General features: G+C 45.1%; 1 protein-coding gene across 2 annotated transcripts in view; it reads right to left on the reverse strand.

The window, feature by feature from the left end:
- mcf2lb (mcf.2 cell line derived transforming sequence-like b) overlaps positions 1-24,938 on the reverse strand; it is a 54,614-nt gene that overhangs the window by 13,815 nt on the left and 15,861 nt on the right. For both annotated transcript variants that reach the window (XM_083777229.1, XM_083777228.1), the window contains exons 4-20: positions 17,347-17,437; positions 12,527-12,646; positions 11,922-12,038; positions 10,834-10,983; positions 10,400-10,524; positions 8,199-8,313; positions 7,909-8,028; positions 6,586-6,777; positions 4,430-4,621; positions 3,653-3,812; positions 3,460-3,527; positions 2,830-2,915; positions 1,989-2,055; positions 1,085-1,200; positions 774-843; positions 321-413; positions 68-160 (exon numbers count right to left, since the gene is read on the reverse strand). In XM_083777229.1, the coding sequence (XP_083633355.1) occupies positions 68-160; positions 321-413; positions 774-843; positions 1,085-1,200; positions 1,989-2,055; positions 2,830-2,915; positions 3,460-3,527; positions 3,653-3,812; positions 4,430-4,621; positions 6,586-6,777; positions 7,909-8,028; positions 8,199-8,313; positions 10,400-10,524; positions 10,834-10,983; positions 11,922-12,038; positions 12,527-12,646; positions 17,347-17,437 (1,975 nt within the window). The remainder of the gene's footprint in view (positions 1-67; positions 161-320; positions 414-773; positions 844-1,084; positions 1,201-1,988; positions 2,056-2,829; positions 2,916-3,459; positions 3,528-3,652; positions 3,813-4,429; positions 4,622-6,585; positions 6,778-7,908; positions 8,029-8,198; positions 8,314-10,399; positions 10,525-10,833; positions 10,984-11,921; positions 12,039-12,526; positions 12,647-17,346; positions 17,438-24,938) is intronic.

Here is a 24,938-nt window from a genome sequence, read left to right on the forward strand (position 1 = left end):
ATGAAAAAGGTAATTCAACTAATCTAACACTAATCTCTTCTACTGCAGGCAGACAGATGATTATTACCTTCAACAGCAGCTGATATTTGGTAATTCTCTGAACTGGCTTCAGTAGATATGAATCCAAGCCAAGTTTGTGCTCCAGCTTCTTCTGACACTCCTGGTTTGACGTGATTCAAGGACAATGTATTAGGATTTAGGACACACACACACACACACAGCAATAGACAAAGACAACTGGATGGTAACCAGGTTATGAGTGGTTGAGGACCGATGTTCATAGATAAAAAGAACACCTGAGACCCGCATGGCGTATATACCTGGAAGAAGGCACAGTCAGAGCATTGTCTCCACAGACTCTCAGAGCGAGGCTTGTTGTGGCAATACTTCTCATAGATCTGCAAGTCTGTCATCTGAGGAAAGAAAGATATAAATAATGCATGATGAGACAGAACTAAACGACTGCAATCATACCGTTCTTTTCCTACAATATATTGTTACGTAAAATGTCAAGCAAAAAAATTGCATTGCACAGATTCGTTGTGTGTGACAGAATCGTGGTATGAACTATGAAGTAAAACAGGGCTGTAAGATGTCTCTAAATGTTATGATTAATTGAAAACGGTGGACCCTCTTGTAAACAACTGTAATGTTTGATGGTGTCGTCCAACAGTTTTTGTATTGAGTTGTGCTCAAATGTACTGTAATTCTACAAACTGGTAATAAATACTTCAATCAATCAATCAAACAAACTACCACCACCCTGTACTCACCCTCTCCAGAAAACACCTTCCAACCATTTCAGGGCAATCTATGTACTGCTCCAACTCCCTCAGAAAAGTTCTGGACAAACAGTAACAGTGACAGAATCAATATACAGTATGACAGATAGATAGTCTGTAAGGAGGGAGGAGGGCAGACAGTGTCAGGGGTTACAGGTACTGCCGCGGGCGAGGAGGAGGTGAGGGCCATTTAAGGTAGAATTCGGAGTATATATAGGCTACAGTATATTTGTGCAGAGCTTTGACTAGAACAGGCTGCTGCTGCAGGTATGGTCCCTGACCGCCAGAGGGCGCTCGCTCACCTCTTGTGGAAGTGGTAGATCTCCAGCATGTTGCCAAAGAGAACGTCCTTCTTGTTCTGCAGGGGAGCCGGGATGAGGTGAGCCATCGTCGGGTTGTCCATCTCGGCGGCGTATCCCTGAGGCAAAATTAATTACCGTATGAAATTGCAGTGTTCATTTCGTCGACTAATACTATGGCGAAGAATATCCGTCGAGACGTCGACTACCTGTTTTCACTGGCGAAAACTGTAAATGGAAGCTAAATGAAAACTAAGCTATGATGACTAAAACTAAGACTAAATATATTGACAATTTCGTCAACAAATACAAGTAATTTTATTGGTTGCACGCAGAAGGTCCGGAGGGACCAAATCATGGCATTAAAAAGAAAAATACTCTACTGAGCAAATATACAGTACAGTGTGCAGGTGCATTCTACTCCTTTCACTGATGTCCACTGGCCTATACGCACCTGTGCAGATGCGAGATGCCTGACTTCTAGGTGTGCAAAAGGTTTTTTTCCTACAATTGGTTGCATGCTGAAAATAGCTGATCTACAAGCTCACAATGCGTTGCGCTGCGATGCGTTGTGAGCTTGTAGATAAGCTGTTTTCAGCAAGTATATACAATCAGTCATTACGAGTACGACGGCATCAAGGCCCGACTAAAATAGACTAAAATCTTGCGCAAATTAAGTCGACTACAACTAGACTATAGCACTAAAACATTCCAGGTGACAATCTGACTAAAACTAAATGAAAACTATTCAAGAGACTATGACTAAAACTAAAATAAATATGTACTGTCAAAATGCAACACTGCATGATGACAGGCACGATATGCCTTGCTTTGTGGCATGTAGTGATAATATCACTATATTATATGATGTATACATATTATATACATATATTATATGATGATATACCTGAAGTACACAGAGTAGCTCCTCCACATATGCTCTCTCCGTTTCCAGCAGCTCATTCATAACATGCCTGCAAGGCAAGAGACCAAATGTTCAGCTTGAGCACAGCAGACGCAGTGAAATTCAAATTGCAATTGATAAATAAATAAAAATCGGCGCTCTTTATCATTGTACATCATCATGACGTAACATGTCAGACACTATGACGTAAAATTCTCCTTTCATTGTCAATGGGAATTTAACGTTAGTGTAAGACGAAGATCTACACGAATACGGGGCTAGCGCCCCTCAAAAATCACACCATGTGTGAAGTGAGGGACACTCTTATCATCATATCTTTCCGGCCAGTCACAATTTGCGTCCTCCCCTTTTTGTCTTTGATGTTTGCGTTTACACGAACACTCAAAACCAGCCCATTCTGACCTGAGATCAGATTCATACGAGGTTTCCGCCGGACACACACTGGTCTGATGAACCCATTCTGACCTGAGATCAGATTCTAAAAATGTCAGTCGTTCTTCGATTTTTGAAAAAATAGCAGACCTACAAGCTCGTATCGCGCCACTCGGTGGCGCGATATGAGCTTGTAGATCTGCTATTTTTAAATAGCTAAAGCATAACATGATGCTGACACCAAAATGGGTGCCCGGTCAGAATGGGCTAGTTATAGGTGGTGGTAGCAAAACGATGTTTATGTTTACACAAACCCTCAAACCTGGACATGGGAGGGGCTTGCGCCCCTCAATAAACAATACAAAATAATAATAATAATAATAATAATAATTTTCATGTGATGTTGTTTGATTGTGGAAGTATTATGATAAATAAAATAAAATCTGTGTACATTCTGAGGACTGCCAGGTTTTCCTCCTCCTCTGACAGGGAGGCGTGTCGGCTGTTGCTGCCTCCGTTCAGGAGCTGCCCGTCTCCCTGGGAAATCACATCACATTACATTACATTACATTACATTACATTACACCACTGGTTCCCAAACTTTTTCATTTCAAGGACCCACAAAATGACACTAATTAGCCCACGGACCCCCGTTTGAAAAGATATGCCAGGGACCCCCATAAGAGAAGATTTTTACGGCTCTAGCAGTGATTCCCAACCCGTTTAATTTCAAGGACCCCCAGTTTGACATGCATTAGTCTACGGACGCCCATTTAATGGCATTTCTATCTCTGGGACCCTCAATTTATATTGTAAAATCAATGTTAATTTAACTCCATTTTTCAGAAAGGGTCCATTTGGTTCCAAACTATCATTTAGCTGGGGACCCCCTGGAAATATCTCAAGGACCCCTGGGGGTCCCCGGACCCCACTTTGGGAACCACTGCATTACAGCATAGTGACCTGAAGCGGAATCAAAAAGGCAAACAATTGGAAGATGGCAACGGCAGACTATGGTGGCAAACTATGGCTAAAAAAAACCCCAACAAGGAGTCTTAAGCTATAGCTACTCTCTACTCACCTTCTTGCAGGTGTCACCGTTCACGGAGTCCTCCTCTGAACAGCTTTTCTCCTGCTGAACTCTGTGCGCTGCGACAGCGGGATGGAGAGAAGTGATGATGAGGGGACAGGGCAATATAGAAGCACACACAGAATGCACAGGAGCACCACACAGTGGCAGTATGAGATGTATCTGATGACGAGATGTGACTGACCAGGGGAGGTGAGAGGGGACTTGATGAACGCCTCGGGCCGGGGCGCCACTGGCTGCACCGGCCTGGTCTGTTTGGCTGCGAGTTTCTTCAAGCTGACCCTCCTCTTGTCAAACATCTCCTGCATGGACACCTGCTTCTGGTACACCTTCTCCACTTGGTCCTGACACAAGGCAAAGCAGGGAGAGAGAGCGTGAAATAGGTGCTTTTATTACTATTAAAAGGGACATTGCACTGCTAGAAGAAACTGCAGTCACTCAATGTTAATAGTATTTATAGTAGATAACAGTACCACAATTTGAAATGTGCACCCTATGGCCAGACTAGGATATGACTGGATTGCTGAATTCCTACAATTCCCATATTGCTTTAGTGGCAGTGTACTAAAGCAATATGGGGGGGGGGGGGGAGGGAGGGTGCTGCATGGATGTGTGACTTTGTAGTCCAGGAAGGAAGTGAGACCACATTTTCATGACAGGTGTTTGGTCATGGCTAAAATATAATGTAAAAAAATAAGCTCTGGTTGCAAAAGGGGTGAAGTGGCCCTTTAAGTTTCTGCCATTTGCTTTTAATTTCTGAGAAAGGAAGTAACTAGAATTTCAACATCATCGGTTCAGAACACAGACTCCATCCGTGAAAAAATAATATATACTGTATATTATCAATATTAGCTTGGAACTAACAATTAATTTAATCGAATCCAGGCTTTGCTTGAGATCAATTCGACAGGCTGATGTTTGAATGTCCCATGTGTTGGGGGGGGGGGGGGGGGGCACTCACCCTGAACTCCTGGTTGAGCACTGCCTCATACTGCGTCCAGATGGTACTGAGGTCCGTCAGCCGGTTCTGCCCTCCTGTGTCCAGGTAACGCTCCAACTCCTGCAAGGCCGACTCCGCCCCTTCGTGTGACTGACATTTGTCCACTGGCTGAGATGCCAGCAGGAAAATGCCATTGTCACACCACTTAGCAGCCTGAGAGAAGAAGACAGGTTGGGAGGGGAAGGAAGGAAGGAATGGGATAATTAATTAGACAAAGGGTTGGGCAACTTTGACGATGGAGAGGGCCACTATAGTTCCACACTCACTCCAGAGGGCCACTATAGTTCCACACTCACTCCAGAGGGCCACTATAGTTCCACACTCACTCCAGAGGGCCACTATAGTTCCACACTCACTCCAGGTCATGTTTGCAATGATGTCTGGAATTGTAACCGCTGAAATCACAGTATTCCAATATTAACCTGAGGGCCACATTAAGTGAAGATATGTGGCCCCCGGGCGGTAGTTGCCCATGTATGATTATTAGACAAAGGGAGAAAGACAACATTAGAGAACTGTTTCTATTTGTATACTATAGCTGTCTAGTACAGTATGTGATGGCCCATTGCATTGGCGGGAAATCAGGAGTCTTGCCCTTGACCTGAGGACAAACTCTACCATGATGCGGTAATACTAAACCATCTAGCCACCGTCCCAAAAGACGTGAGTTCCGGAGAAGATGGACATTCTTTCTTCCAGCAAAGAAATACAAGCGACAGAATTGCTCAATAGTGTATCAATTGGCTAATGCTTATTGTGAACATAATATTTGACATGGAGCATGTGTGGCTTACCAAAGGAGCTCCATGCTCCTTTGTTATCACTTACAATGTTATCCTTTGTTATCAGTTACAGTGGGACTTCAGGCATGTTTTAACTTCACACTTGAAAACAAGGCAGTCATACAGTATAGTCAGAAGGAAGCTTGAGCCCTGTGAGGCACACCCAAACGAGGCGTTAGCCGAGGCGAGTGCTTGTGCCAACATCAGCTCCTTGGCGGCTGCGCTGTCGACTCAGCACCGCCTTGAGTTGCATATTAGGCGAGGAATCAATCAATTTCAAAATTGCACATACTTGACAATGAAAGTAAAGGAAACTATGCCTATAGGTGAGCTCCAGATTGTGATCGAATAGAAAGCGAGGAAGAAGTTCCATGTGGAAAAAGGCCTTTTAGAACTTTCACTAGGTCTGGATTTGATCAAAGGAGACATGTCAGCCTGTGTCAACTACTTGTGTCGACACACGCTTATGTCATACATAGATATAGACCAGAGGTTCCCAACCACTGGTACTTGTACCACTGGTGGTACTTGAGAGCACAGAGGAGCCGCCCAAAAAAGGTGAGTCGCCAAAAAAACTAAAGTGAGTGAGTGGTACTGTACTGTACTGTACTGTACTGTACTGTACTGTACTGTACTGTACTGTACTGTACTGTACTGTACTGTACTGTACTGTACTGTACTGTACTGTACTGTACTGTACTGTACTGTCCCTCCTCCCTGGCCTGTGTGTGTCTGTGTGTTAGGCAGTGCAACAGTGACACTTGGTGGTGAACAAACGCTATACCGCTATGTTTGTGCTCGGATACAGGGACACAGGGACACACACACACACACACACACACACATAGCTGTCTATACGAGTGGTTGCACCACTCAAAAAGAGAAAAGGTTGGGAACCAATGATATAGACGACTGACATCATAGACATTATTGATGAGGAAAGTTCAGGCCGGCCACATGAGATGGGAACCCACACTGCTCCCCCAAGTCTATCCTGAGATCCACATGATTCTATTTCTTTGGATTCATATTATACATGAGTGTACATATCAGTATTACACTTTTAACCCATTCTGACCGGGCACCCATTTTGGTGTCAGCATCATGTTATGCTTTAGCTATTGAAAAATAGCAGATCTACAAGCTCATATCGCGCCACCGAGTGGCGCGATACGAGCTTGTAGGTCTGCTATTTTTGAAAAATCAAAGAACGACTGACATTTTTAGAATCTGATCTCAGGTCAGAATGGGTTAATCAGACCAGTGTGTGTCCAGTGGAAACCTCGTATGAATCTGATCTCAGGTCAGAATAGGATAATGTAGTATCCTTCTCACCCTCTCCAGACTGTGGTGTAGCTCCATGGCCGTGACGAGCAGGTCTTTCTTCACTCTCAGCCTGCTGCCGAGATCCTCACTGACCGCTCTGAGCTCGATGCATTTGGGCTTGATGGAGTCCTCGGCATAGTGGGAGTTCTGGATCAGGTCGTCGCCCTCTTGTGCCAAGGCCAAGCATCTGTCAAACAGCTCCTGAAAGGAGACAGAGCCACGGTGGGTGGGTGAGTGGGGGGGGCATGGGATAGATAGACGTTACATTTAGAGTCAAGATAGTCCGGCAGTCGAGGTGGACGGGTGTGGAATTTGGTATATAGTCTTTTTTACTGGCCTAAAATATTAGGGTTTCTTACTTTCTTGTGACCCTACCGTTAACATGCAGGCAAAAATGTCAAATGTTCCTTTTGCTTTTTAGTACCTACCATGTGACATGTCAAACTAATCCATTCCAAGCATTAGTTTAGCACAAAATACACTCCTTGGGCTTAAAACAGCCATAGACATCATGACAAATGTGATGAGGTCAGCACATTTTGGGAACATTTGGGCAAGTGGCTATGGCTGTTTTTAGCCCAAGGAGTGTATTTTTGCCTGCCATAGGATGTTAATGGTAGGGTCACAACTTGTGACTCACAAGAAACCCCTATAAAAAAAGGATTGCCCAATACTAACAGCCGGTCTGCAAGTGGATTCATGAATGTATATAGACAATATAGGCCAATAAAAAATACTATATACCAAATTTCCCACTTTAAACAAAAGAAGCCTGTCGGCTGCCGGCCTAAGAAGGAGTTTGTATCAATCATGTGCCATTAAATACACTACCTGGTCAAATTACATTTTACACAACACAGTCTGTATAATCATAAAGTATTTGAATGTCACCTTAATATACATTTTTCTGTGACTATTAATGTCACTAGTATTCAGTGACATGACACCCGAGATTCTCAAAATTGTACAAGTTCAGTAATCCCCTGATATGCTATGCCAAGCAGGTTAAAGCTTTGCAATGTATTTACATTTTTTGTTACAATGCTACTTATACAATTGGTGTGGTTGTATTTAGTTTTTGCTCTTCTATCGATACCTTTAGATCCTGTACCTGGCATGGACATGTACTGGTTGCCACAAATAGAATTTCTCCCCTTGAACAAGCAGGCAGACTCTATTAGCTCAGTGGTTGAAATGTCAGCACAGAACAGGAAAGTTACAGAGGGTAGCTTAGTTTAAAGCAGCACAAAAGGAATAAATGGAATACATATTATATGACTCGAGGCTCCACTCTGCCAATACGAGGCAGCTAGGGAGTCACTTCTCACTTACACAGACTTTGGCCTCGTAGCTGGTGAGTTCACGTAGGATGTGCTCAGCATGGGCTGGACTGATGCCCACTTCGGAGAACGTTGCAAGTTTCTCAGCCACCTGGTCCAGCAGAGCCGTCACCTACACGGCATGAAAAATAGCTGTCAGAAATCAAGTGGACTGTCCTAGAATGTACAGAGTGTTGATTTATTACGGGTTAAGTTATTTGTAACACTGAGGATTTTTACAGCAGCATGGATGAAAAACAGATAAAGAGGCTGAACATCTATAGCCATGACAAAACAACATACGTCTCTGTAGTTGAACTCAAAGTGTCGGAGCTGGAGGCATTGTTCCAGCTTGGTCTGATGCCTCAACCAGAAGTCATCAAACGCCCTCTCAGTGTCGTCCAGCTGAGACAGCAGTCTGAAGGAGGTGCAGAGAAAGAGACGTGACGGGAAGCGCAAGACACGTGTGAATGATCAAGAGAGAGACGGGGAAAATTGGCAGCCAAGCGACAAAAGGATCATTTGTTGCTGTCGGGAGGAAACCTCATAACTCAATCTTTTAGGTTTTAGATTGTTTGGCATAAAATTTGTGCTATTGAACTAACACACACGTCTGTGTGTTGTTTCGAAAATATTGAACCAATGGAAAGTAGTAAAAAGTGCTTTGGACGAAACCTCTTAACTCCATTGGACCCTCAAAATGGCTGCTAAAGCAAGTAACTCCACCACCTCTCCCCCTCTCATGGAAGCAATTGACAATATATAAAGTCACAACACCAACTTTGATGAGGCTGTATTGCCTTGTTTAAAAATATATAAGGTTTTCTTTATTTCCTGATTTTTAAAATATTTTTTGGAGTTATGAGGTTTCCTCCCGACAGCAGAGATTATGTGAAAACGGTGGACTGGACTATAATGTGTACATTCCCGTTGTTGCATGTGTGTTCTGTGCATGCTTTACCAAAGCTTTATGTGATATGATATGACTTTGTATACTCAAATCAAGTGCACTCAGTGTTGCCAGAAAATGCAGCTATATGACCTTAAAGCATACTGCCCTAGTGGCAGCTCTTGTTAGGAGCAGATTGATGGGAAGAGAAGAGACAACCGCTCGAAATCAATTACCATCAACAACAACTCACATTCCCTGCTGGATGTGTTTTCCCATTGCAGTGGTAAAACAATCTCAAACTGAATCCATGCCATGGTACAGCTGAGATCATGCAATAAATGACCTTTATTGAACAGAGATAATTTATCTAAAGACTTAAACCACACCATTGACCCAGGGTGCATGTTTTTTCCAGGGAGAATGAACGCACGCAGCAAGTTATCACCTTCACTGTAATTCATGGCAATCTGCCCATTTGGAGATATTTTACTGTGGTGGAGGTGGTGGTGCTAGAGGAAGGACTAGAGCATCGAAGTCTGACGTCAATATCGGTAGAAGTCCACAGGTTCATGTACTTTTTATTTGCATCGTAATCCCCATGGGGGGGGGGTTAGATCGCCTCATATATGAACTGTGATTGAAAAATAAGCAAATCATCCTGGCCGTTTCGAATGTATTGTCTCCCAGCTTTCCACAAAATAATAGCAAATGCTCGATAGTGGGCTCGATAAGGACCCGGCTTGATAAGCCTGCTCGAAAAGGTGATCGTTATCAATAAAAATTAACGAGCTCCATTCCCATGGATATGAAGAATCAACTGGCTGAGAGAAAACGCTAATGTTACTGATGCTGAATTACTTACATTTTTGCTAGAAACAGACTGTATCAAATATGAGTGACTGACTGTCGTAAACGATACAGAGACACCTCCACGACAATATCACCGGGGCAGTTTGTTTATTTTTGGACCACAATGCTTATATGAGACGATATTAAGATGACCCCATGTTATTTCTCCAATTCTCCATAGAGAAAAACTTCCATGAACCAGGGAATGCGCGAGTGACGTCAGGACTTCGGCGCAGGTCAAAATCAGCAGGTCGTTTTTTAGATATGATCTTTTGGACCACAGTGTTGAAGCTGTACGGGTCTTCGTGATTTGAAGTCTGGCTGGTGTGTATAGTTCTGGAATACGCCCCTCCTGCTATAGTGTTCTACAGTGTTCAGTCATAGTCTTTGGAATAAAACTTCATTTAGTTTTAGTCATATTTTAGTCACCTGGAATGTTCTAGTGTTAGACTATAGTTTTAGTCGACTAAATATCATAAGAATTTAGTCGACTAAATCTTCAGTTGATTTAGTCGACTAAAATGTATTTTTTCGGGCCTGGATCTCTTATCCACTAGTCCCCTTCCTAACATTTTAGTCCAGTTTTTATTTGTTGACGTAATTGTCCATATATTTAGTCTTAGTTTTAGTCATCATAGCTCCGTTTTCATTTAGTTTCCATGTAGTTTTCGTCAGTGAAAAAAGTTGGTCGACGAACATTTTTGTCATAGTTTTAGTCGACGAAATCAACACGGCATGTTCTAGATGCCAAGGGTTGTCTAACCTTTGCACAGTCGCGAGGTTCTCCATTTCGTCCTGGTTCATGTTGTGGTCGGGGTCACTCCTCACAGGCTCGTTGATGCCCTCCAGTATTCTGCTGCCTTGACTCAGAGCCACCAACAGGTCCTCCTATACAGACGCAGAGAGAGAGAGAGAGGGATGGACAGTCTTACAGCAGTTGTTTTCAATCAGTGGTCCGGGGACCACTGATAGGTTCCAGGTGGTCCCCAGCTAAATGATGGAGTTGGTAACCAAATTAGACCTTTCAAAATGAAGTGTAAAATGAAATGAAAGCGTAACAATGAAACCAAATCAGCCTTTAGCACTGATTTATGCCAAAAACCAAAAACCTCAAAAACTGAGTTATGAGGTTTCCCTCCCGACAGCAGCATCATGCTCTCACATATTGTGCATTGGACTGACTAGTGGTAGTGTTACCTTCATCCTGTCCTTCTTGTTGGTGTGCACTTCCAGAAGGATAGTTGTGGCCTGCGTGTCGTTGGGCAGTTCAGTTTCAGCCAGCTCTGTCCCAAACGACTGCAGAGACTGAGCCGTTCTCTTCACCATCAACGCAAATCCCTCAATGGCCTGTGTCACGCACGCACACAAACACACGCACACGCACACGCACACACACACACGCACGCACGCACACAGACAGACAGACAGACAGACAGACAAGGGAAAAAGACAGAAGGGTTCTGATTATCAGCATACCGTTACTGTCAGACAGAAACCTTGTATCTCTATTATATGTTTCAACGTTTGTTCTTTTCTTCCTTTCATGAATGAATGCTCTATAGTTTGTCGTACAACAGTGTCACACAAAAGTAGATGACGCTGTTTTTGATACACTCGCTGTCGGTTTCATAGATATTTAACCAATGAAAAGTATTAACAAGAACAAGAAAGGACTACATATTAACTAAGTTTGGATCTATTGGAACAAACAGGTTCTGCTTTTCTATTTCCTGAAAACTAACCCTGGTGGACAAGGTTTCCACCCGACGGCAAAGCTAGCGAGAACAAAAAGCACGGCAATACATCACATACATAAAAAGTAGTAGCTAAGAATGTAACAGTGGAATATCTATAGATATAATGACACTATACACATATACTATAAAGTGCTATGTCTACATTAAATGCTATTCTAGTGCTGTCTACATAAAATGCTATAAGTCTGTATAAAATGCTATCTAAGTCTACATAAAGGGCTATCTAAGTTACATAAGTTGAGCCTTTGCATATGCCTGTAAGGTCGTCGGGGCTAGGGCAAGTGCTATACGGGCCATGATGGAGTCTGAAGAGCTGGGTTTTCAGACTACGGCGGAGGATTGGGAGTGAGGCTGCAGTTGTGATTGCAATGGGAAGTGCATTCCATATAGTTTTGGAGCCAGAACATCTGCAGTGTGTATAGTGTACAATACAGTAGTGGCTCAGAGGGTTCAATGCTGATTTACTGGAGCAGTCATCCGACTGCATGCTGTGGTGTGAAAACCAGTAGCTTTCGTGCTGCAACTCACCGTGCGGTGAGAGATCCACTTCTCGTGGCAGTACTCCTGCGTTCCTCCCAGCTCCTGGGTCAGCTGGCTTCGGTCGATGTAGGAGTGGAGCTCAGTCACAGAGCTTAGCATGATCACCTACGGAATTCACACGCACGGACACAAACGCACACAAACTATGATACGTCGAATTCGAATCAAGCATTAAAATATTCTGTATGTTATTTTTGGGAATTCTTTTTATACTAACAATAGCTAGATTGGTTCCAAAACATATGAAACACTTCAACAGTTTGATTCAAAAACACATTTTGGCAAAGGTTGCCTCTAAACTGGAGTTGATCCGTTCTATAAATGTGCCTTTATCGTCACCAACTGCTGAAGTTACAGTACAGTACAGTACAGTACAGTACAGTACAGTACAGTACAGTACAGTACAGTACAGTACAGTACAGTACAGTACAGTACAGTACAGTACAGTAGTAGTAATAGATGTAATAAAATGTGTGCACAGCAAAAAATCCTAAGTGTTTGTATATATAGACTGGAAAAAAATATTAACCAATCGGACGGGTCCCATTCGGTCATATTTGTCCACTCTCAGGCAGGCTGATTAGAATACATACCGGCACCTTCATCTTGAACTCATCCTTGTTGAACTTGAACAGGATGTCGGAGAGCGCGCGCTGCAGGAGCGTGGTGGGCCTCAGGACCAGGACCAGCTGGAGGTTCCCTGGGAAGGAGCCCTGATGAGACACACACAGGACGGAGACGGAACACTGTTATAACCACGTCTCACATCCTGAGACACACACAGGACGGAGACGGAACACTGTTGTAACCACGTCTCACATCCTGAGACACACACAGGACGGAGACGGAACACTGTTATAACCACGTCTCACATCCTGAGACACACACAGGACGGAGACGGAACACTGTTATAACCACGTCTCACACCCTGAGACACACACAGGACGGAGACGGAACACTGTTATAACCACGTCTCACATCCTGAGACACACACAGGACAGAGACGGAACACTGTTATAACCTCGTCTCACATCCTGAGACACACACAGGACGGAGACGGAACACTGTTATAACCACGTCTCACATCCTGAGACACACACACAGGACGGAGACGGAACACTGTTGTAACCACGTCTCACATCCTGAGACACACACAGGACAGAGACGGAACACTGTTGTAACCACGTCTCACATCCTGAGACACACACACAGGACAGAGACGGAACACTGTTATAACCACGTCTCACATCCTGAGACACACACACAGGACAGAGACGGAACACTGTTATAACCACGTCTCACATCCTGAGACACACACACACAGGACAGAGACGGAACACTGTTGTAAACACGTCTCACATCCTGAGACACACACACACAGGACGGAGACGGAACACTGTTATAACCACGTCTCACATCCTGAGACACACACACACACAGGATGGAGACGGAACACTGTTGTAACCACGTCTCACATCCTGAGACACACACAGGACGGAGACAGAACACTGTTGTAACCACGTCTCACACAGGGATGTGCGCACACAGACGTCAAAGGGGGCTTGCAGAGCCCCTGCCCTTTTACCCGTCCGTAAAACAACTGCCCTCTCCAGACCACGAATGCAGCATTTACTATATGTGAATAAATTTGACTGAGGGACTGCCATTGGATTTTTTTGAATTTTCGTTTCTTGATGTCATATGAAAGCAGGGAATCATAGCTTCAAATTGACATATTGGATGTTCAGTTTGACCCACCAGTTTAGAGATATGGCTTATAGAGTAATGTCTTGCAGAAAACAGCGAATTGAGAAAACAGGCTTGAAAGGTTCACTTCTGTGGTCTCTAACATTACACCTAGCTACATGTTTGGGCATTTATTTCATATTTACATGTCGATTTCAGCTCTGACATTTGTTTCAGACATGCTCTAGTATGTGTATGCTCTAGTATTCTCCTCTGGTGAAAAGCTGGACTTTGCGCGATGGCAGTCTCAAATCTGGTCACATATGGTGAAAGAAATGCAAATGCCAAAGTCAAACCATGAGACTAGTCAGATCTGGCCCAGAATATGACCTGATTTCAACCAACATAAATTCTGCCCATTAAGACGGACGTCCCCCTGGATGGATCAGAGAGAGTCCGATCGAGGCCAGGTCAACTTAAGTCATATCATAACTAGTCAGATCTGGCCCCAGAATAAGCTATATTATTTCAACTGGTGAAGACGTCTGGGACATGACGTAAAGATCATCCCCATATGGGCTGTGATCCGGCCTATAGTCCTGAACGTCACCGGAGTCACCAGAGGACGTCATCGTAACGTCATAACATGACGTCATTTGGCTTGCTGGGCGTCTCACATCCTGACACATTTGATGCACGTGTTCACCTTGCTTATACTGGAAGTCACTCTGGATAAAGAGCGACTATACGAGATGCCTAAATTGTAATTGAAAAATTGTGAATTTGAAAATTGTGTGAGCCAACAGTCTTTGTCTGGAGAGACTATACTGTATAACAGCAGAATAAGACAGAGAGAGAGTGCATTTTCCGGAACCCCGCACCCTACCCCAGACCCTAACCCTATTCTGACCAAAGTCTACAACCACAACTCAGATCAGAAGGAGACATTCTGTCCAGAGACAGAATATCTGGTCTCTTCAGTTAAAATGACCCCCACAGACATACACACACTCCCCTGTCATGTTTATTTTCCTGCACGCACACACGCACGCACACACACACGCACACTATGAACATTTCGAGTGAATGTTCATCTTGGTAAAGAATGTGCCATTTACCGCTCAACAATTCAAACTTAAACAATACAATCCCACCTAAATAATATTTATAACTGAGTGACAGACAACCTGCAAGCGGCTGGATGCTGGTTTTCTTTCCAGATGGACTGCCGGTTGTTAACGCAGCTGTGGTTTAATTAGCAAAATGACAAAGCGGTGCTTTGAGACGAGACCGCATGGCCCTTCTCCCCCCCCCCACCCTGTAGAGCCATGGGAATGCTGGCCTGAGAAGATAGAACGGGAATACCCCCGATAACAAACAACCACTTGAGATGGGGACTCTTAATGGATTTAATAAATCAATTACCGGTAGATGTTCCTTCTCGCTGAACAGACAGAATGAGCAACGACGTCAAAACAGACGTCAGAACGCCTAAAACGCACAGCTTTAAAAGTCTAACCTCTTAACTATTCAACCACAAGGTTTAGACTGGTGGTTTAGTCATTAGTGGTCACAGCCCATTTATTCTTTACGCACCTATTACTAAGAAAACACGCATGCGCAGGCACAGAGAAGCTGCCTGATAAACGGAGCACAGGGCTTGGGTATCTCTAGGGGCTGCATGAGTGAAAACAGTATAGGGTTTTAATTAAAGACGGGTCACGGGTCTATAAACTGCACACCTGCATTTTCGTCCTCATTTGAACTAGACGGCGACGGCGACGGCGACGGCGACAGCTCAACACGTGCCAGCTTTCATTAACGTTCACTTAGCAACCTGCGGCCCCGAATCCCCCCCCCCAAACAGGCAAGGAGCCTCTTCCAGGCAGGGTTGACTGAATAACCCCCCCATTAACCATGTCTGTCAGCCTGTAACGTCCCCCTTGTGGGATTAATAAAGCCTGATTCAATTTGAAATGAGCCAGTGAGCCTCCTGTGTGTGTGTGTGTGTGTGTCCCCTGTGGGATCAGGGGTGGTGATATTCATCTCTCATGGCTCTCTCTGTATCAAACAATCCATCTCTCAACACAACACCCCCCCCCCGGACCCCGGTCTCTCCCGGCAGCAGCAGCCTGTTATTGTCTCTGGCAACACGGCAGTGCGAGTGTTGAAAAGCGTGCAGGTCCGGTATTATACGCCGCAGACACATGTGTGGAAGCTCATTTTGGCCCTTCGATGGTAATGTGAGATCCGTCAGGGAGCTGTCCATCGCTGCGTTGGTGCTGAAAGCACAACGCCACTTGGGAGAGAGGGGGTTGGGGGGGAGGGGAGGGGTGTGTCTGTCTTGTATGGACAAACATGGGAGGGAGAGAGAGAGAGAGAGAGAGAGAGAGAGAGAGAGAGAGAGAGAGAGAGAGACTCATCCATGCTTCCCTTCGTGGTCGTCTGAACGTGAGTGTGATACAGCTGATATAGCAGCGCGGACGAGAATATGAGTCACCCTATATATTTCAGCCAAAGTAGGTTAGTGGGGTGAACCAAGAAACCTGCACACACACACACACACAGCCTCTCAAAGAGCGGCATGCTATTTATTATTACACAGAATTTGGATATTTCTCAATCCTAACTTGCGTCATCCATCACGAGTAAGATGAATATGAACAGACAAGATGAACTAAACTGCATGTGACAACCAGAGCAGCACGGCCTCCTGCCTGCCTGCTCTGGCATATATACAGTACATGTTTATTTTGCCCTCAAGCTACAGGGCGCTATAGGTTGGCGCAGTAGTAAAGTGCCTGCCCACCGCCGTATAGAGGTTGTGTGTGCTCGAATCCACCGCATTACATCCGGCTTTGTGTTCATCATTCTACAGTACGGACACAATTGGCCCGTGTTTGGGGGGGGGGGGGAGGGGGGGAAGCTGCATGCGGGCGGGAAGGGTGATTATTGTCACTATAGCACCTGCAGGGAATGTCGGGCGGGAGGAGTATAGAGAATAGGCTCTAGTCTATAGTCTAGGATCTCTCTAGCCTCCCGGGTTGGGGGCTCTTCACTGCAGTGAGATAGAAGAGACAACACAGAAATGTGTGTGGAAAGAAATCAATTGGCATAACGACGACTCGGGGAATCATGGGGGAGAAAAAAAATCTGTGAAAACACATGGCAGCCTTTTGAGGAAGGTCGGAGGGAGTTGAGGGGATGTGCGTGTGTGTGTGTGTGCGTGTGTGTGTGTGTGTGTGTGTGTGTGTGTGTGTGTGTGTGTGTGTGTGTGTGTGTGTGTGTGTGTGTGTGTGTGTGTGTGTGTGTGTGTCGAGGGGTGGGTGCCTCATAACAGCCCCCAAGGGTATAGTGCAGGGGATATTAGTCTATTATGTTCTCCCTTGCACATGACGTGGAAGCTCTCCGAGAGAGAGAAGGGAGGAGTGTTAACACCTCTCTTACTACATGTTACCCCCCCCCCCCTTCCCCCAGTGAGGGTGTAAAGTGGGTTTTCTCTCAAACCTGCGACTGCTGCACTCAACACCAAGGATTACATACTTTTTCTTGAACAAAGGAGCGAACACACAGGCACAAAGGAGAGCCACAATAGAGGAGGAAGCACTGTGGAAAAGTAAATGTATACAGCATGCTTCACAGACACACACACACACACACACACACACACGAGCGTGCACAAAAGCACATGTAAACTACAATAGTCAAAGAAATACTCAAAACTCACTGCGATACGAAGCAGGGTCCCCTTGACAGCCGCCCATCGGTCCTGCCGGCGGTCGATGACCAAGATGAAGCCCACTCCTGTCGCTGACAGACTGCAACACACAGAGGACCACTGTGGTCAACACATGTACCGGCACAATAAAATACACATACAGTACGTGACACACACACACACACACACACACTGCACGCTTACAGTCCTTGACGGTTTAACACCACGTTGAAAGGTGAAAGACGTCGACCAGACACGTCGGCACTGATGTGAAGGATTCAATAAAAAAACATCATATATAGTGAAATGGAAAACACAAATACCCAGTCAATGAGAAGTTGAGAACACAGAAGAACATCATACTGTAACAATGCTATTGCTAATAAAAATGAAAAACGTCCAAGCGTGTTAAAGTTAAAGAACCCAAAAAGAAAATAATCCACCTGGCTTTCCTTTTGCTCTGTGCACAATAAGGACAAGTGGAGCAGGGAGACGCTGACACAGCAAAGAATCATGAAACAAGTACTTTCATGTCTTCTTCTTCTTCTTCGTACTTATATCTTGCTCAAACAAATCTGACCTTCTGAGACAGGTTGCCCAGACAGTCTCCGACAGAACCATGTGCCAGAACGTCCACCTCATGCCCTATAGCTGTCTATCAGCCTCTACATGCCCCACCACCGCCCCCCCACCGCCCACCGCCACTACACCTGCTTCTCTCTGTGGTACTGAGAGAGACGAGGGTTTTTCACGTTGCACACACACACACACACACACACACACACTGCTGGCGGGGAGCACTCAATGGCCAGATGATCTGCATGCAGCTTGTCAGCAGAATCCCCCTCCTTGGCACACACACGCGTAGAAACACGCACCTCCTATTGTGGACACGCGTGAGCCCTCAACCTCCGCGGGATACAACAACAACACAAGCCTCCGCCGGTCGGCAACAACAACAACACGGTATAGATATACCAAGACCTCCTTCTTCTCAGCAGTGTACAGTAATTCCCTCAAACGACACAACGTCCAATCCAACCAAGCTCTTCACAACCAACGCGGCTGGCAGGAGATGAAATGAAACGAATGTCCCAGAGACCCTGCAGAAGGGGAAAAGGACCTGAGAGGAAGGGAGAGAGAGAGAGAGAGAGAGAGAGAGAATGGAGGGGGATGTGCCTGAGAGGCATATATAGATAGAGCCCTGCAGTGTGAGGGAGAGAAAAGCGCTGCCTTCAGACCATCCCCAGCATCCTCCCAGCGTCTGGTGCTTTGTACCGCGCGCGACACTCGGCCAATGAGAGGAGAGAGCGGTGAGCTCCTGAGGATGGCGGGGTGAGGTGGAAAACGGGTTCCCGGTGGCCAATCAGCGTGCGCGTGTGTGCGCGCGCGCGCGCGTGTGTGTGTGTGTGTGTGTGTGTGTGTGTGTGTGTGTGTGTGTGTGTGTGTGTGCGTGTGTGCGTGTGGGGCAGTGTCTCTTGAAGGTGCAGGCTTTCTCTATTGTGAAGGAGGAGGGTATACAGTGTGGCTTTCAATACCGGCTCATTTCTGTCTGCCAGTCTCTGCTTATTACTACCTCTTATCTCTCTCTCTCTCTCTCTCTCTCTCTCTCTCTCTCTCTCTCTCTCTCTCTCTCTCAACGACACATTCTATGTTGAGAGTGTCATTCCCTCATCCTTTTTTTTTTACCCTCCTGAAATCATTACCCTCCCCCTTTCTTCTACCCCCCCCCCCCCCCCCCCCATCCTAAGTATTCTGCAATTACTCCCATTCAGAACAGAGACACAGGAAGGAGGAGGAGAATGGGAGGGCAAGCTGCATGAGAAGATGAAGCGGGTCTGCCTCCGAGACATTTTGAGCGCTCGCTGAAATAGCATGGCCTTTAACTGGTTTATGCCCAGAAGAACACAGCGCTGGCTGGAGGTTGGCATAATAAGAGAACAGGTCATGTGATGAGATTCATGCATGGCTTTTCTGCCGGCGATGACACGCGAAACACAATGACCCCCGACCGACTGGAGAAGCTGATTGGCTGTTGTTGCAGGTGTCCCAAGAGTTTTAATCATATATGTCACAACGATGTACAATTTTGGATTTGAAAAAAAACCCAAATCGTATTCAAATTGATGTTTTTCATAATACAGATCTCTTTTGTGACATAATTACTTCAATAGTATGGAGAAAAATAAATATGCGTTAAAAAAACATTCGGTATACACATACGCTAATACTGGTGAAAGGATTTAGTCACAAATTTCTATAAATTGATTAATTTAAATATTCATGGAATGCCTCTGGGTCGGTTATAGTGGGGGAGCAACCGTGCACTTGGAAGGTGTCCAAATAATTGGATCTCTCGTCATGGCTGCTTGTGGGAAACCTTCACTCACTGTGTGAGTGTTATGTCAGCTGAGCTGGGGAAAAGCTCTGCCTGAAATGTGTTGCATGAATGAATACACATGCCACGCTGCACGGAGCACGGATAGATCGGTATAATTGCTCAGGTTTAGGCACGCACATACTGATTAACCAACTATTGGATTCATTGAATATTGTTAGTTTAAAAACTGTTTACCCTTTAACACTTTCGAATGCTTGAAATTGATCCAGTCATAGTAGACTACGGTGGAGATCTCTATTGACGAATTCAGAAACGGGTCTCATGGTCGCAGCTTATACGTATTTCCTGTAGCCGACATAGCTGCGGGGCACTACAGTACAGCAGCCTTGTGTTCATAAAACGGAAAGATTGGGTATTGGGTAAGACTGACGTTATGTATCTTTCAGGACCTTTCACTGCTTTGTCTCAACCGTTACTCAATGGCTCTGGTCTCAGCCACCGCGGTAGATGTTTTGACATTTTTTTCTTATGTTGCCACTACTGTTGGAGCAGCCATAAACGACACAGGTTCATCCCGATGTTCTGTGTGTGTGTGTGTGTATGTGTGTGTGTGTGTGTGTGTGCGCCCGCGTTTGTGTGTGTGTGTGTGTGCGGGGGGATTGGGGGCTCAGCCCAAGGACACGTACAGCTGTTAATTAATTTACTGAGTGCGTTTGACGATGCAAAGCGTGCATAAATGGGTAAAAGGATTATGACACAGAAGATCACATGCTTCATGGATACTGTAGTGGGAGAAATTCATTAAACATCAAACAACATTAAACAACTTCAATGTCAAAGGAACCACAATCTGTATAAAATGCTAGTAGTAGTAGTAGTAGTAGTAGTAGTGAATTTCAGTCATCATTAACCATGAAAAAGTATGACATTTCATACAACTAAACAAACCAAAAACCAAAAACCCGGGAAGGCATCTGTGCCATTTTAGATTTTTATCAGACATCTGCTATTCTTGGAAATCTTGGAAGTATGATAACTTACTGATTTAGAAGGCATTTGTAGAATCGGCCTCAGGTCTTAATGGGTTAAGGAAAACCTGAATATTTTATATATTATAATTAATAGAAATATTCAGGTCTAATAATTTCTGGAGGGAATGCATTCGTCCACTATTAAAATAAATGTCTTGTCCTATATGGTGTATACGGGTCCCGCAGACGGCACCAGGTAATACTGCCTTCTTCAAAAACAAAACAAAAACCGGGCCATTTTAGATTTAGACCAGGCAGCACCAGTTACCTGCATGGACCCATACCACTGAACGCAGACGGCACCAGGTACTTACTGGACCCATGCCACTGAACGCAGACGGCACCAGGTACCTGTGCAGTGAGACCCATGCCACTGAACGCAGACGGCACCAGGTACCTGCATGGACCCATGCCACTGAACGCAGGCGGCACCAGGTACCTGCTGGATCCATGCCACTGAACACAGGCGGAAAACATCCAACATCGGTATCATGACCACGTCGTGATGGCCTGTAAAGCGAACACCGTATAGGACGAGCAAATTATTTGAATAGTGGATGAATACATTCCCTCCAGAAATACTTGCACTGCAACTCAGGTTTTCCATAACCCATTAAGACCTGAGGCCGATTCTACAAATGCCTTCCAAATCAGTAAGTTATCACACTTCCAAGATTTTTCAAAAATGTTCAAGAATAGCAGATGTCTGCTAAAATCTAAAATGGCCCGGTTTTTGTTTTGTTTTTGAAGAAGGCAGTATTATGCGTCCGAAACGTTGGTGTCCTCATTAAAACGTTAGCATTGGCAGCTATGAGTGTGGCGGCTATACATTTCTTTCACATGGGTCCCGCAGGTACCTGCAGGTGCCATCTGTCCTGCCTGTTCACAACAGCTTGAAGCTCAAGGCTCTGATGTCGGTCACCTCATTATTCACCTCTAGCAGGAGGTGAAATGAGACATGCTTCAATTTGAACAGGGCGGCGGTGGCTCAGGGGTAGAGTGGCCGGATGGCAACCGCAAGGTTGCCAGTTCGAACGCGGGCTCCCCCTGAGTTAGTGCCAAAGTGTCCTTGAGCAAGACACTGCAATCAATCTTGCACTGATTGATCACAGCTAGACAGCTGTGAGTGGACGCAGACTGTGCACCAAACCAAGAGACACATGAAAAAGCTTTGTTGACAGGATAATTTCTGCAGTGGAATGTATATTATTCACAGCACAGGTTCTTTGCACAACGCACGCACACAACAAACACAAGCTCATCTAGCTGTCTAAATGCATTATTCAGGCCTAAACGGGCAGAACCTCCACGGCTGATTCTATTTTTAAGTATAGATGCCACACTGCAGCCACGATGCAGAGCAGACCCAAAGTGGGGGATGGAAGAAGGCAGTGTTTGGCTGGGTTAAGAGAGGCCATGTTTGGGATTGGAAAGAGAAGAGCGTGAAATAAAGCAGTGCTTCTCAAACCTCTCTCTCTCTCTCTCTCTCTCTCTCTCTCTCTCTCGTCCTCAAGTACAAGACTTTAGGGCTATAGATAAAATAAGAAGTATAAGATAGGGTTAAAGTGGTTAAACGTCCTTTGGTGCGGGCGCCCACTGGCCTAGCGGTCCAGGCGCATGCCACATAGGTTTGAGTCCCGTTCATGACGACCGTTGCTGCATGTCTATACCCCCTTCTCTCCCTCCCATTGTCCTGTCTGTCTTCACAAATAACTATCAATAAAGGCAAAAAGCCAAAAACAAATCTTAAAAAAAAAGAGAAGAAAACTCCCTTTGGTGCTACAGTATATTAACAAATTTCGCTGAGGACCCCTGGAACCCCCTCCAGGAGCCCCCGTTGGTGCCCGGACCCCCACCTTGAAAAACCCTCTGCAGTGAAGAGGTCCTTGAAGGAGGTACGGAGGTACTGTGGCCCCCGGGCCCCGTCTGTCAGTCTGCAGACCGATAATCAATCTCCCCAAAACACAATAAAAAGAAAAGAAACCTGGCCTTGTCTCTGCATGGCCAGCTAATTAAATTAACCCAGGAGTGAATAGACAACGCTGTCCTCACCGCCACAGCCATAGAAAGCTCTTTGGGCTAAAACTGACAGCCCCATCCATTAAAACCAGCCCGACATGCAATGATGTGATATGAAGGGAATTACACTGGTCCTTGTTCTTATCTCCACCTAACCAGGCTGTTCAATGTGGAAGTGTCTTAACGCCCCCTGCTGGCAGACAGCAGCAACAAGGCATTGGAACCAGGGGTCACCAGGGGTCACCAACATGCAGGCCCGGAGTGGAACTCCAAATCAGGCCGGGAGTTATACGCCCTGGCAGGCCACACCGACATTTTGGGGGCCCTTGGGGGACATTTTGGGGGCCTTTGGGGGCCTTTACAGCAATTTCACATGAGAAATGTACCATCTGATGTTATTTATATTATTAACTTCTTCCCTCCATTAACATAAGACACACAATGTACTACAAAAGAAAACAGTCAGACAAAGGTGGGGGTATGAAATCACGGATCATGTGAGAGTGAGGATGTTCTGAATGAGTGTGATGCCCTGGCTGCACGCATACACTCAACCAACCATGTGCACGTGCACATGAACTGAACACACATACGGGCTAAGTAATCACCAAAGCTTGTTATTCCACATAGATTGACAGTCACACAACAACACTGTATTAAACACAACAACCATGACGATGGACAACGAAGTCCTCCATTCTAGAACTTTCCTGTTCTCTAATCTCTACCGTCACCATGTGTCCCGTTGTCCTATATTGTATTTTACGCGGTCACAGCAACTTCAACTTGTGTGATCTTATTTCAGTAACATTAGATATCGAAAAAGTAAAACTTAATCTAGACAGATAACAGACAGACTGTCCTACATGAAGAGGGGGTCTCAAACTTTTTCAGGCTGCCTGCAACCCACCTGCCTGTAACCCACATACCCTCTGTGTGAGAGCACGTTGTTTTTCTGTTTACGACGGGGGGGGAGGGGCAGTGCGCTGCACTGTGCTGCAGCAACACTGCCTGAATTGAATTGGAATTGACTGTGGCTGGCCTGCAGGCCTGAGCTTAAAGGGACACTTCACCCTTTTTGCAAAAAAATATATGTTAATGACGTTTAGAAGCTTTAGAACACTTTCCTGGAGATCTTTATGTGTGTAATATGTGGTTTTAGCTATTTTAGATTGTAGCAGTGAGCACAGTGTCTCTGATGTCATGGACACTGGTCTCACTACCTTCCCGGACTACAATTCCCATACTTCTTTGGTGCACTGCTCCTCCTTGTGGATAGGGGGAGAGCTGTCTTACGAGACAACATGTAGTCCAGGAAGGAAGTGAACCCAGTGTCCATGACATCGGAGACACTGCTACAATCTAAAATATCTAAAACCCCATATTACATACATAAAGACCCCCAGGAAAGTGTTCTAAAGCTTCTAAACGTCATTAACATATTTTTTTTGCAAAAAGGTTGAAGTGTCCCTTTAAGCGCTGTGCTGGTTGTGGCTGGCTGGAAGAAAAGAAGAAAAGCCAGGCCACTAGGGGGCAGGCCACCGGGAATAGTCCCGGTCCTCCACGACGGCCAAACCGGGCCTGCCAACATGTCCGTACACAGACACAAAATGTGTCAGTGGCAAAGACTTTGTCATGATAAGATAAAACGGCGCACATCCTCCGATCTTGGTGCTGAGCCAAACTGTTAAACTAACAGATATCATGAACAAAAGCAAGGGCTCTTTGTATTTTTAACGCTCCAGGTAAATGTATTCAGAATCACAGGAGGCAGGTTGCGACCCCTTAGCGCTTTTGTTCAAAGACTCAGTCTTGTCCGTGGTAAATTGTAGATTTTCTGTTTTATGATGTTCTCATTTTGATCATAACACCCACTTACTGAATGTCAAGTATCCAGGTTTTCTTCAGAATATGAGTATGACAATTATTTATTATGACACTATGGCACATTAGGAGAACACTAATACAAGTGGTTCTCAAATGTTGTATTTGCAAAGACCCCGTTACCCCCGAGTGTGTTCAAGTTGAACCAAATCGACCCGTATATTATGCATGTAATGTGCATGTCATCACCTGTACACCAGATTAGAGGAATTTTCAAAATATGGGTGAAAAAAAAATATATATTTTTGAACTGGGGACCTCCACCCTGACAAGCACTTGGAATTGCAGGAGTTGAGGCATTACATTTAGTTTGTCTCGGATCCACA

The sequence above is a fragment of the Protomyctophum parallelum genome (genome assembly GCF_964188405.1).
Source record: "Protomyctophum parallelum genome assembly, chromosome: 11".
In the NCBI taxonomy this organism is placed as follows: domain Eukaryota; kingdom Metazoa; phylum Chordata; class Actinopteri; order Myctophiformes; family Myctophidae; genus Protomyctophum; species Protomyctophum parallelum.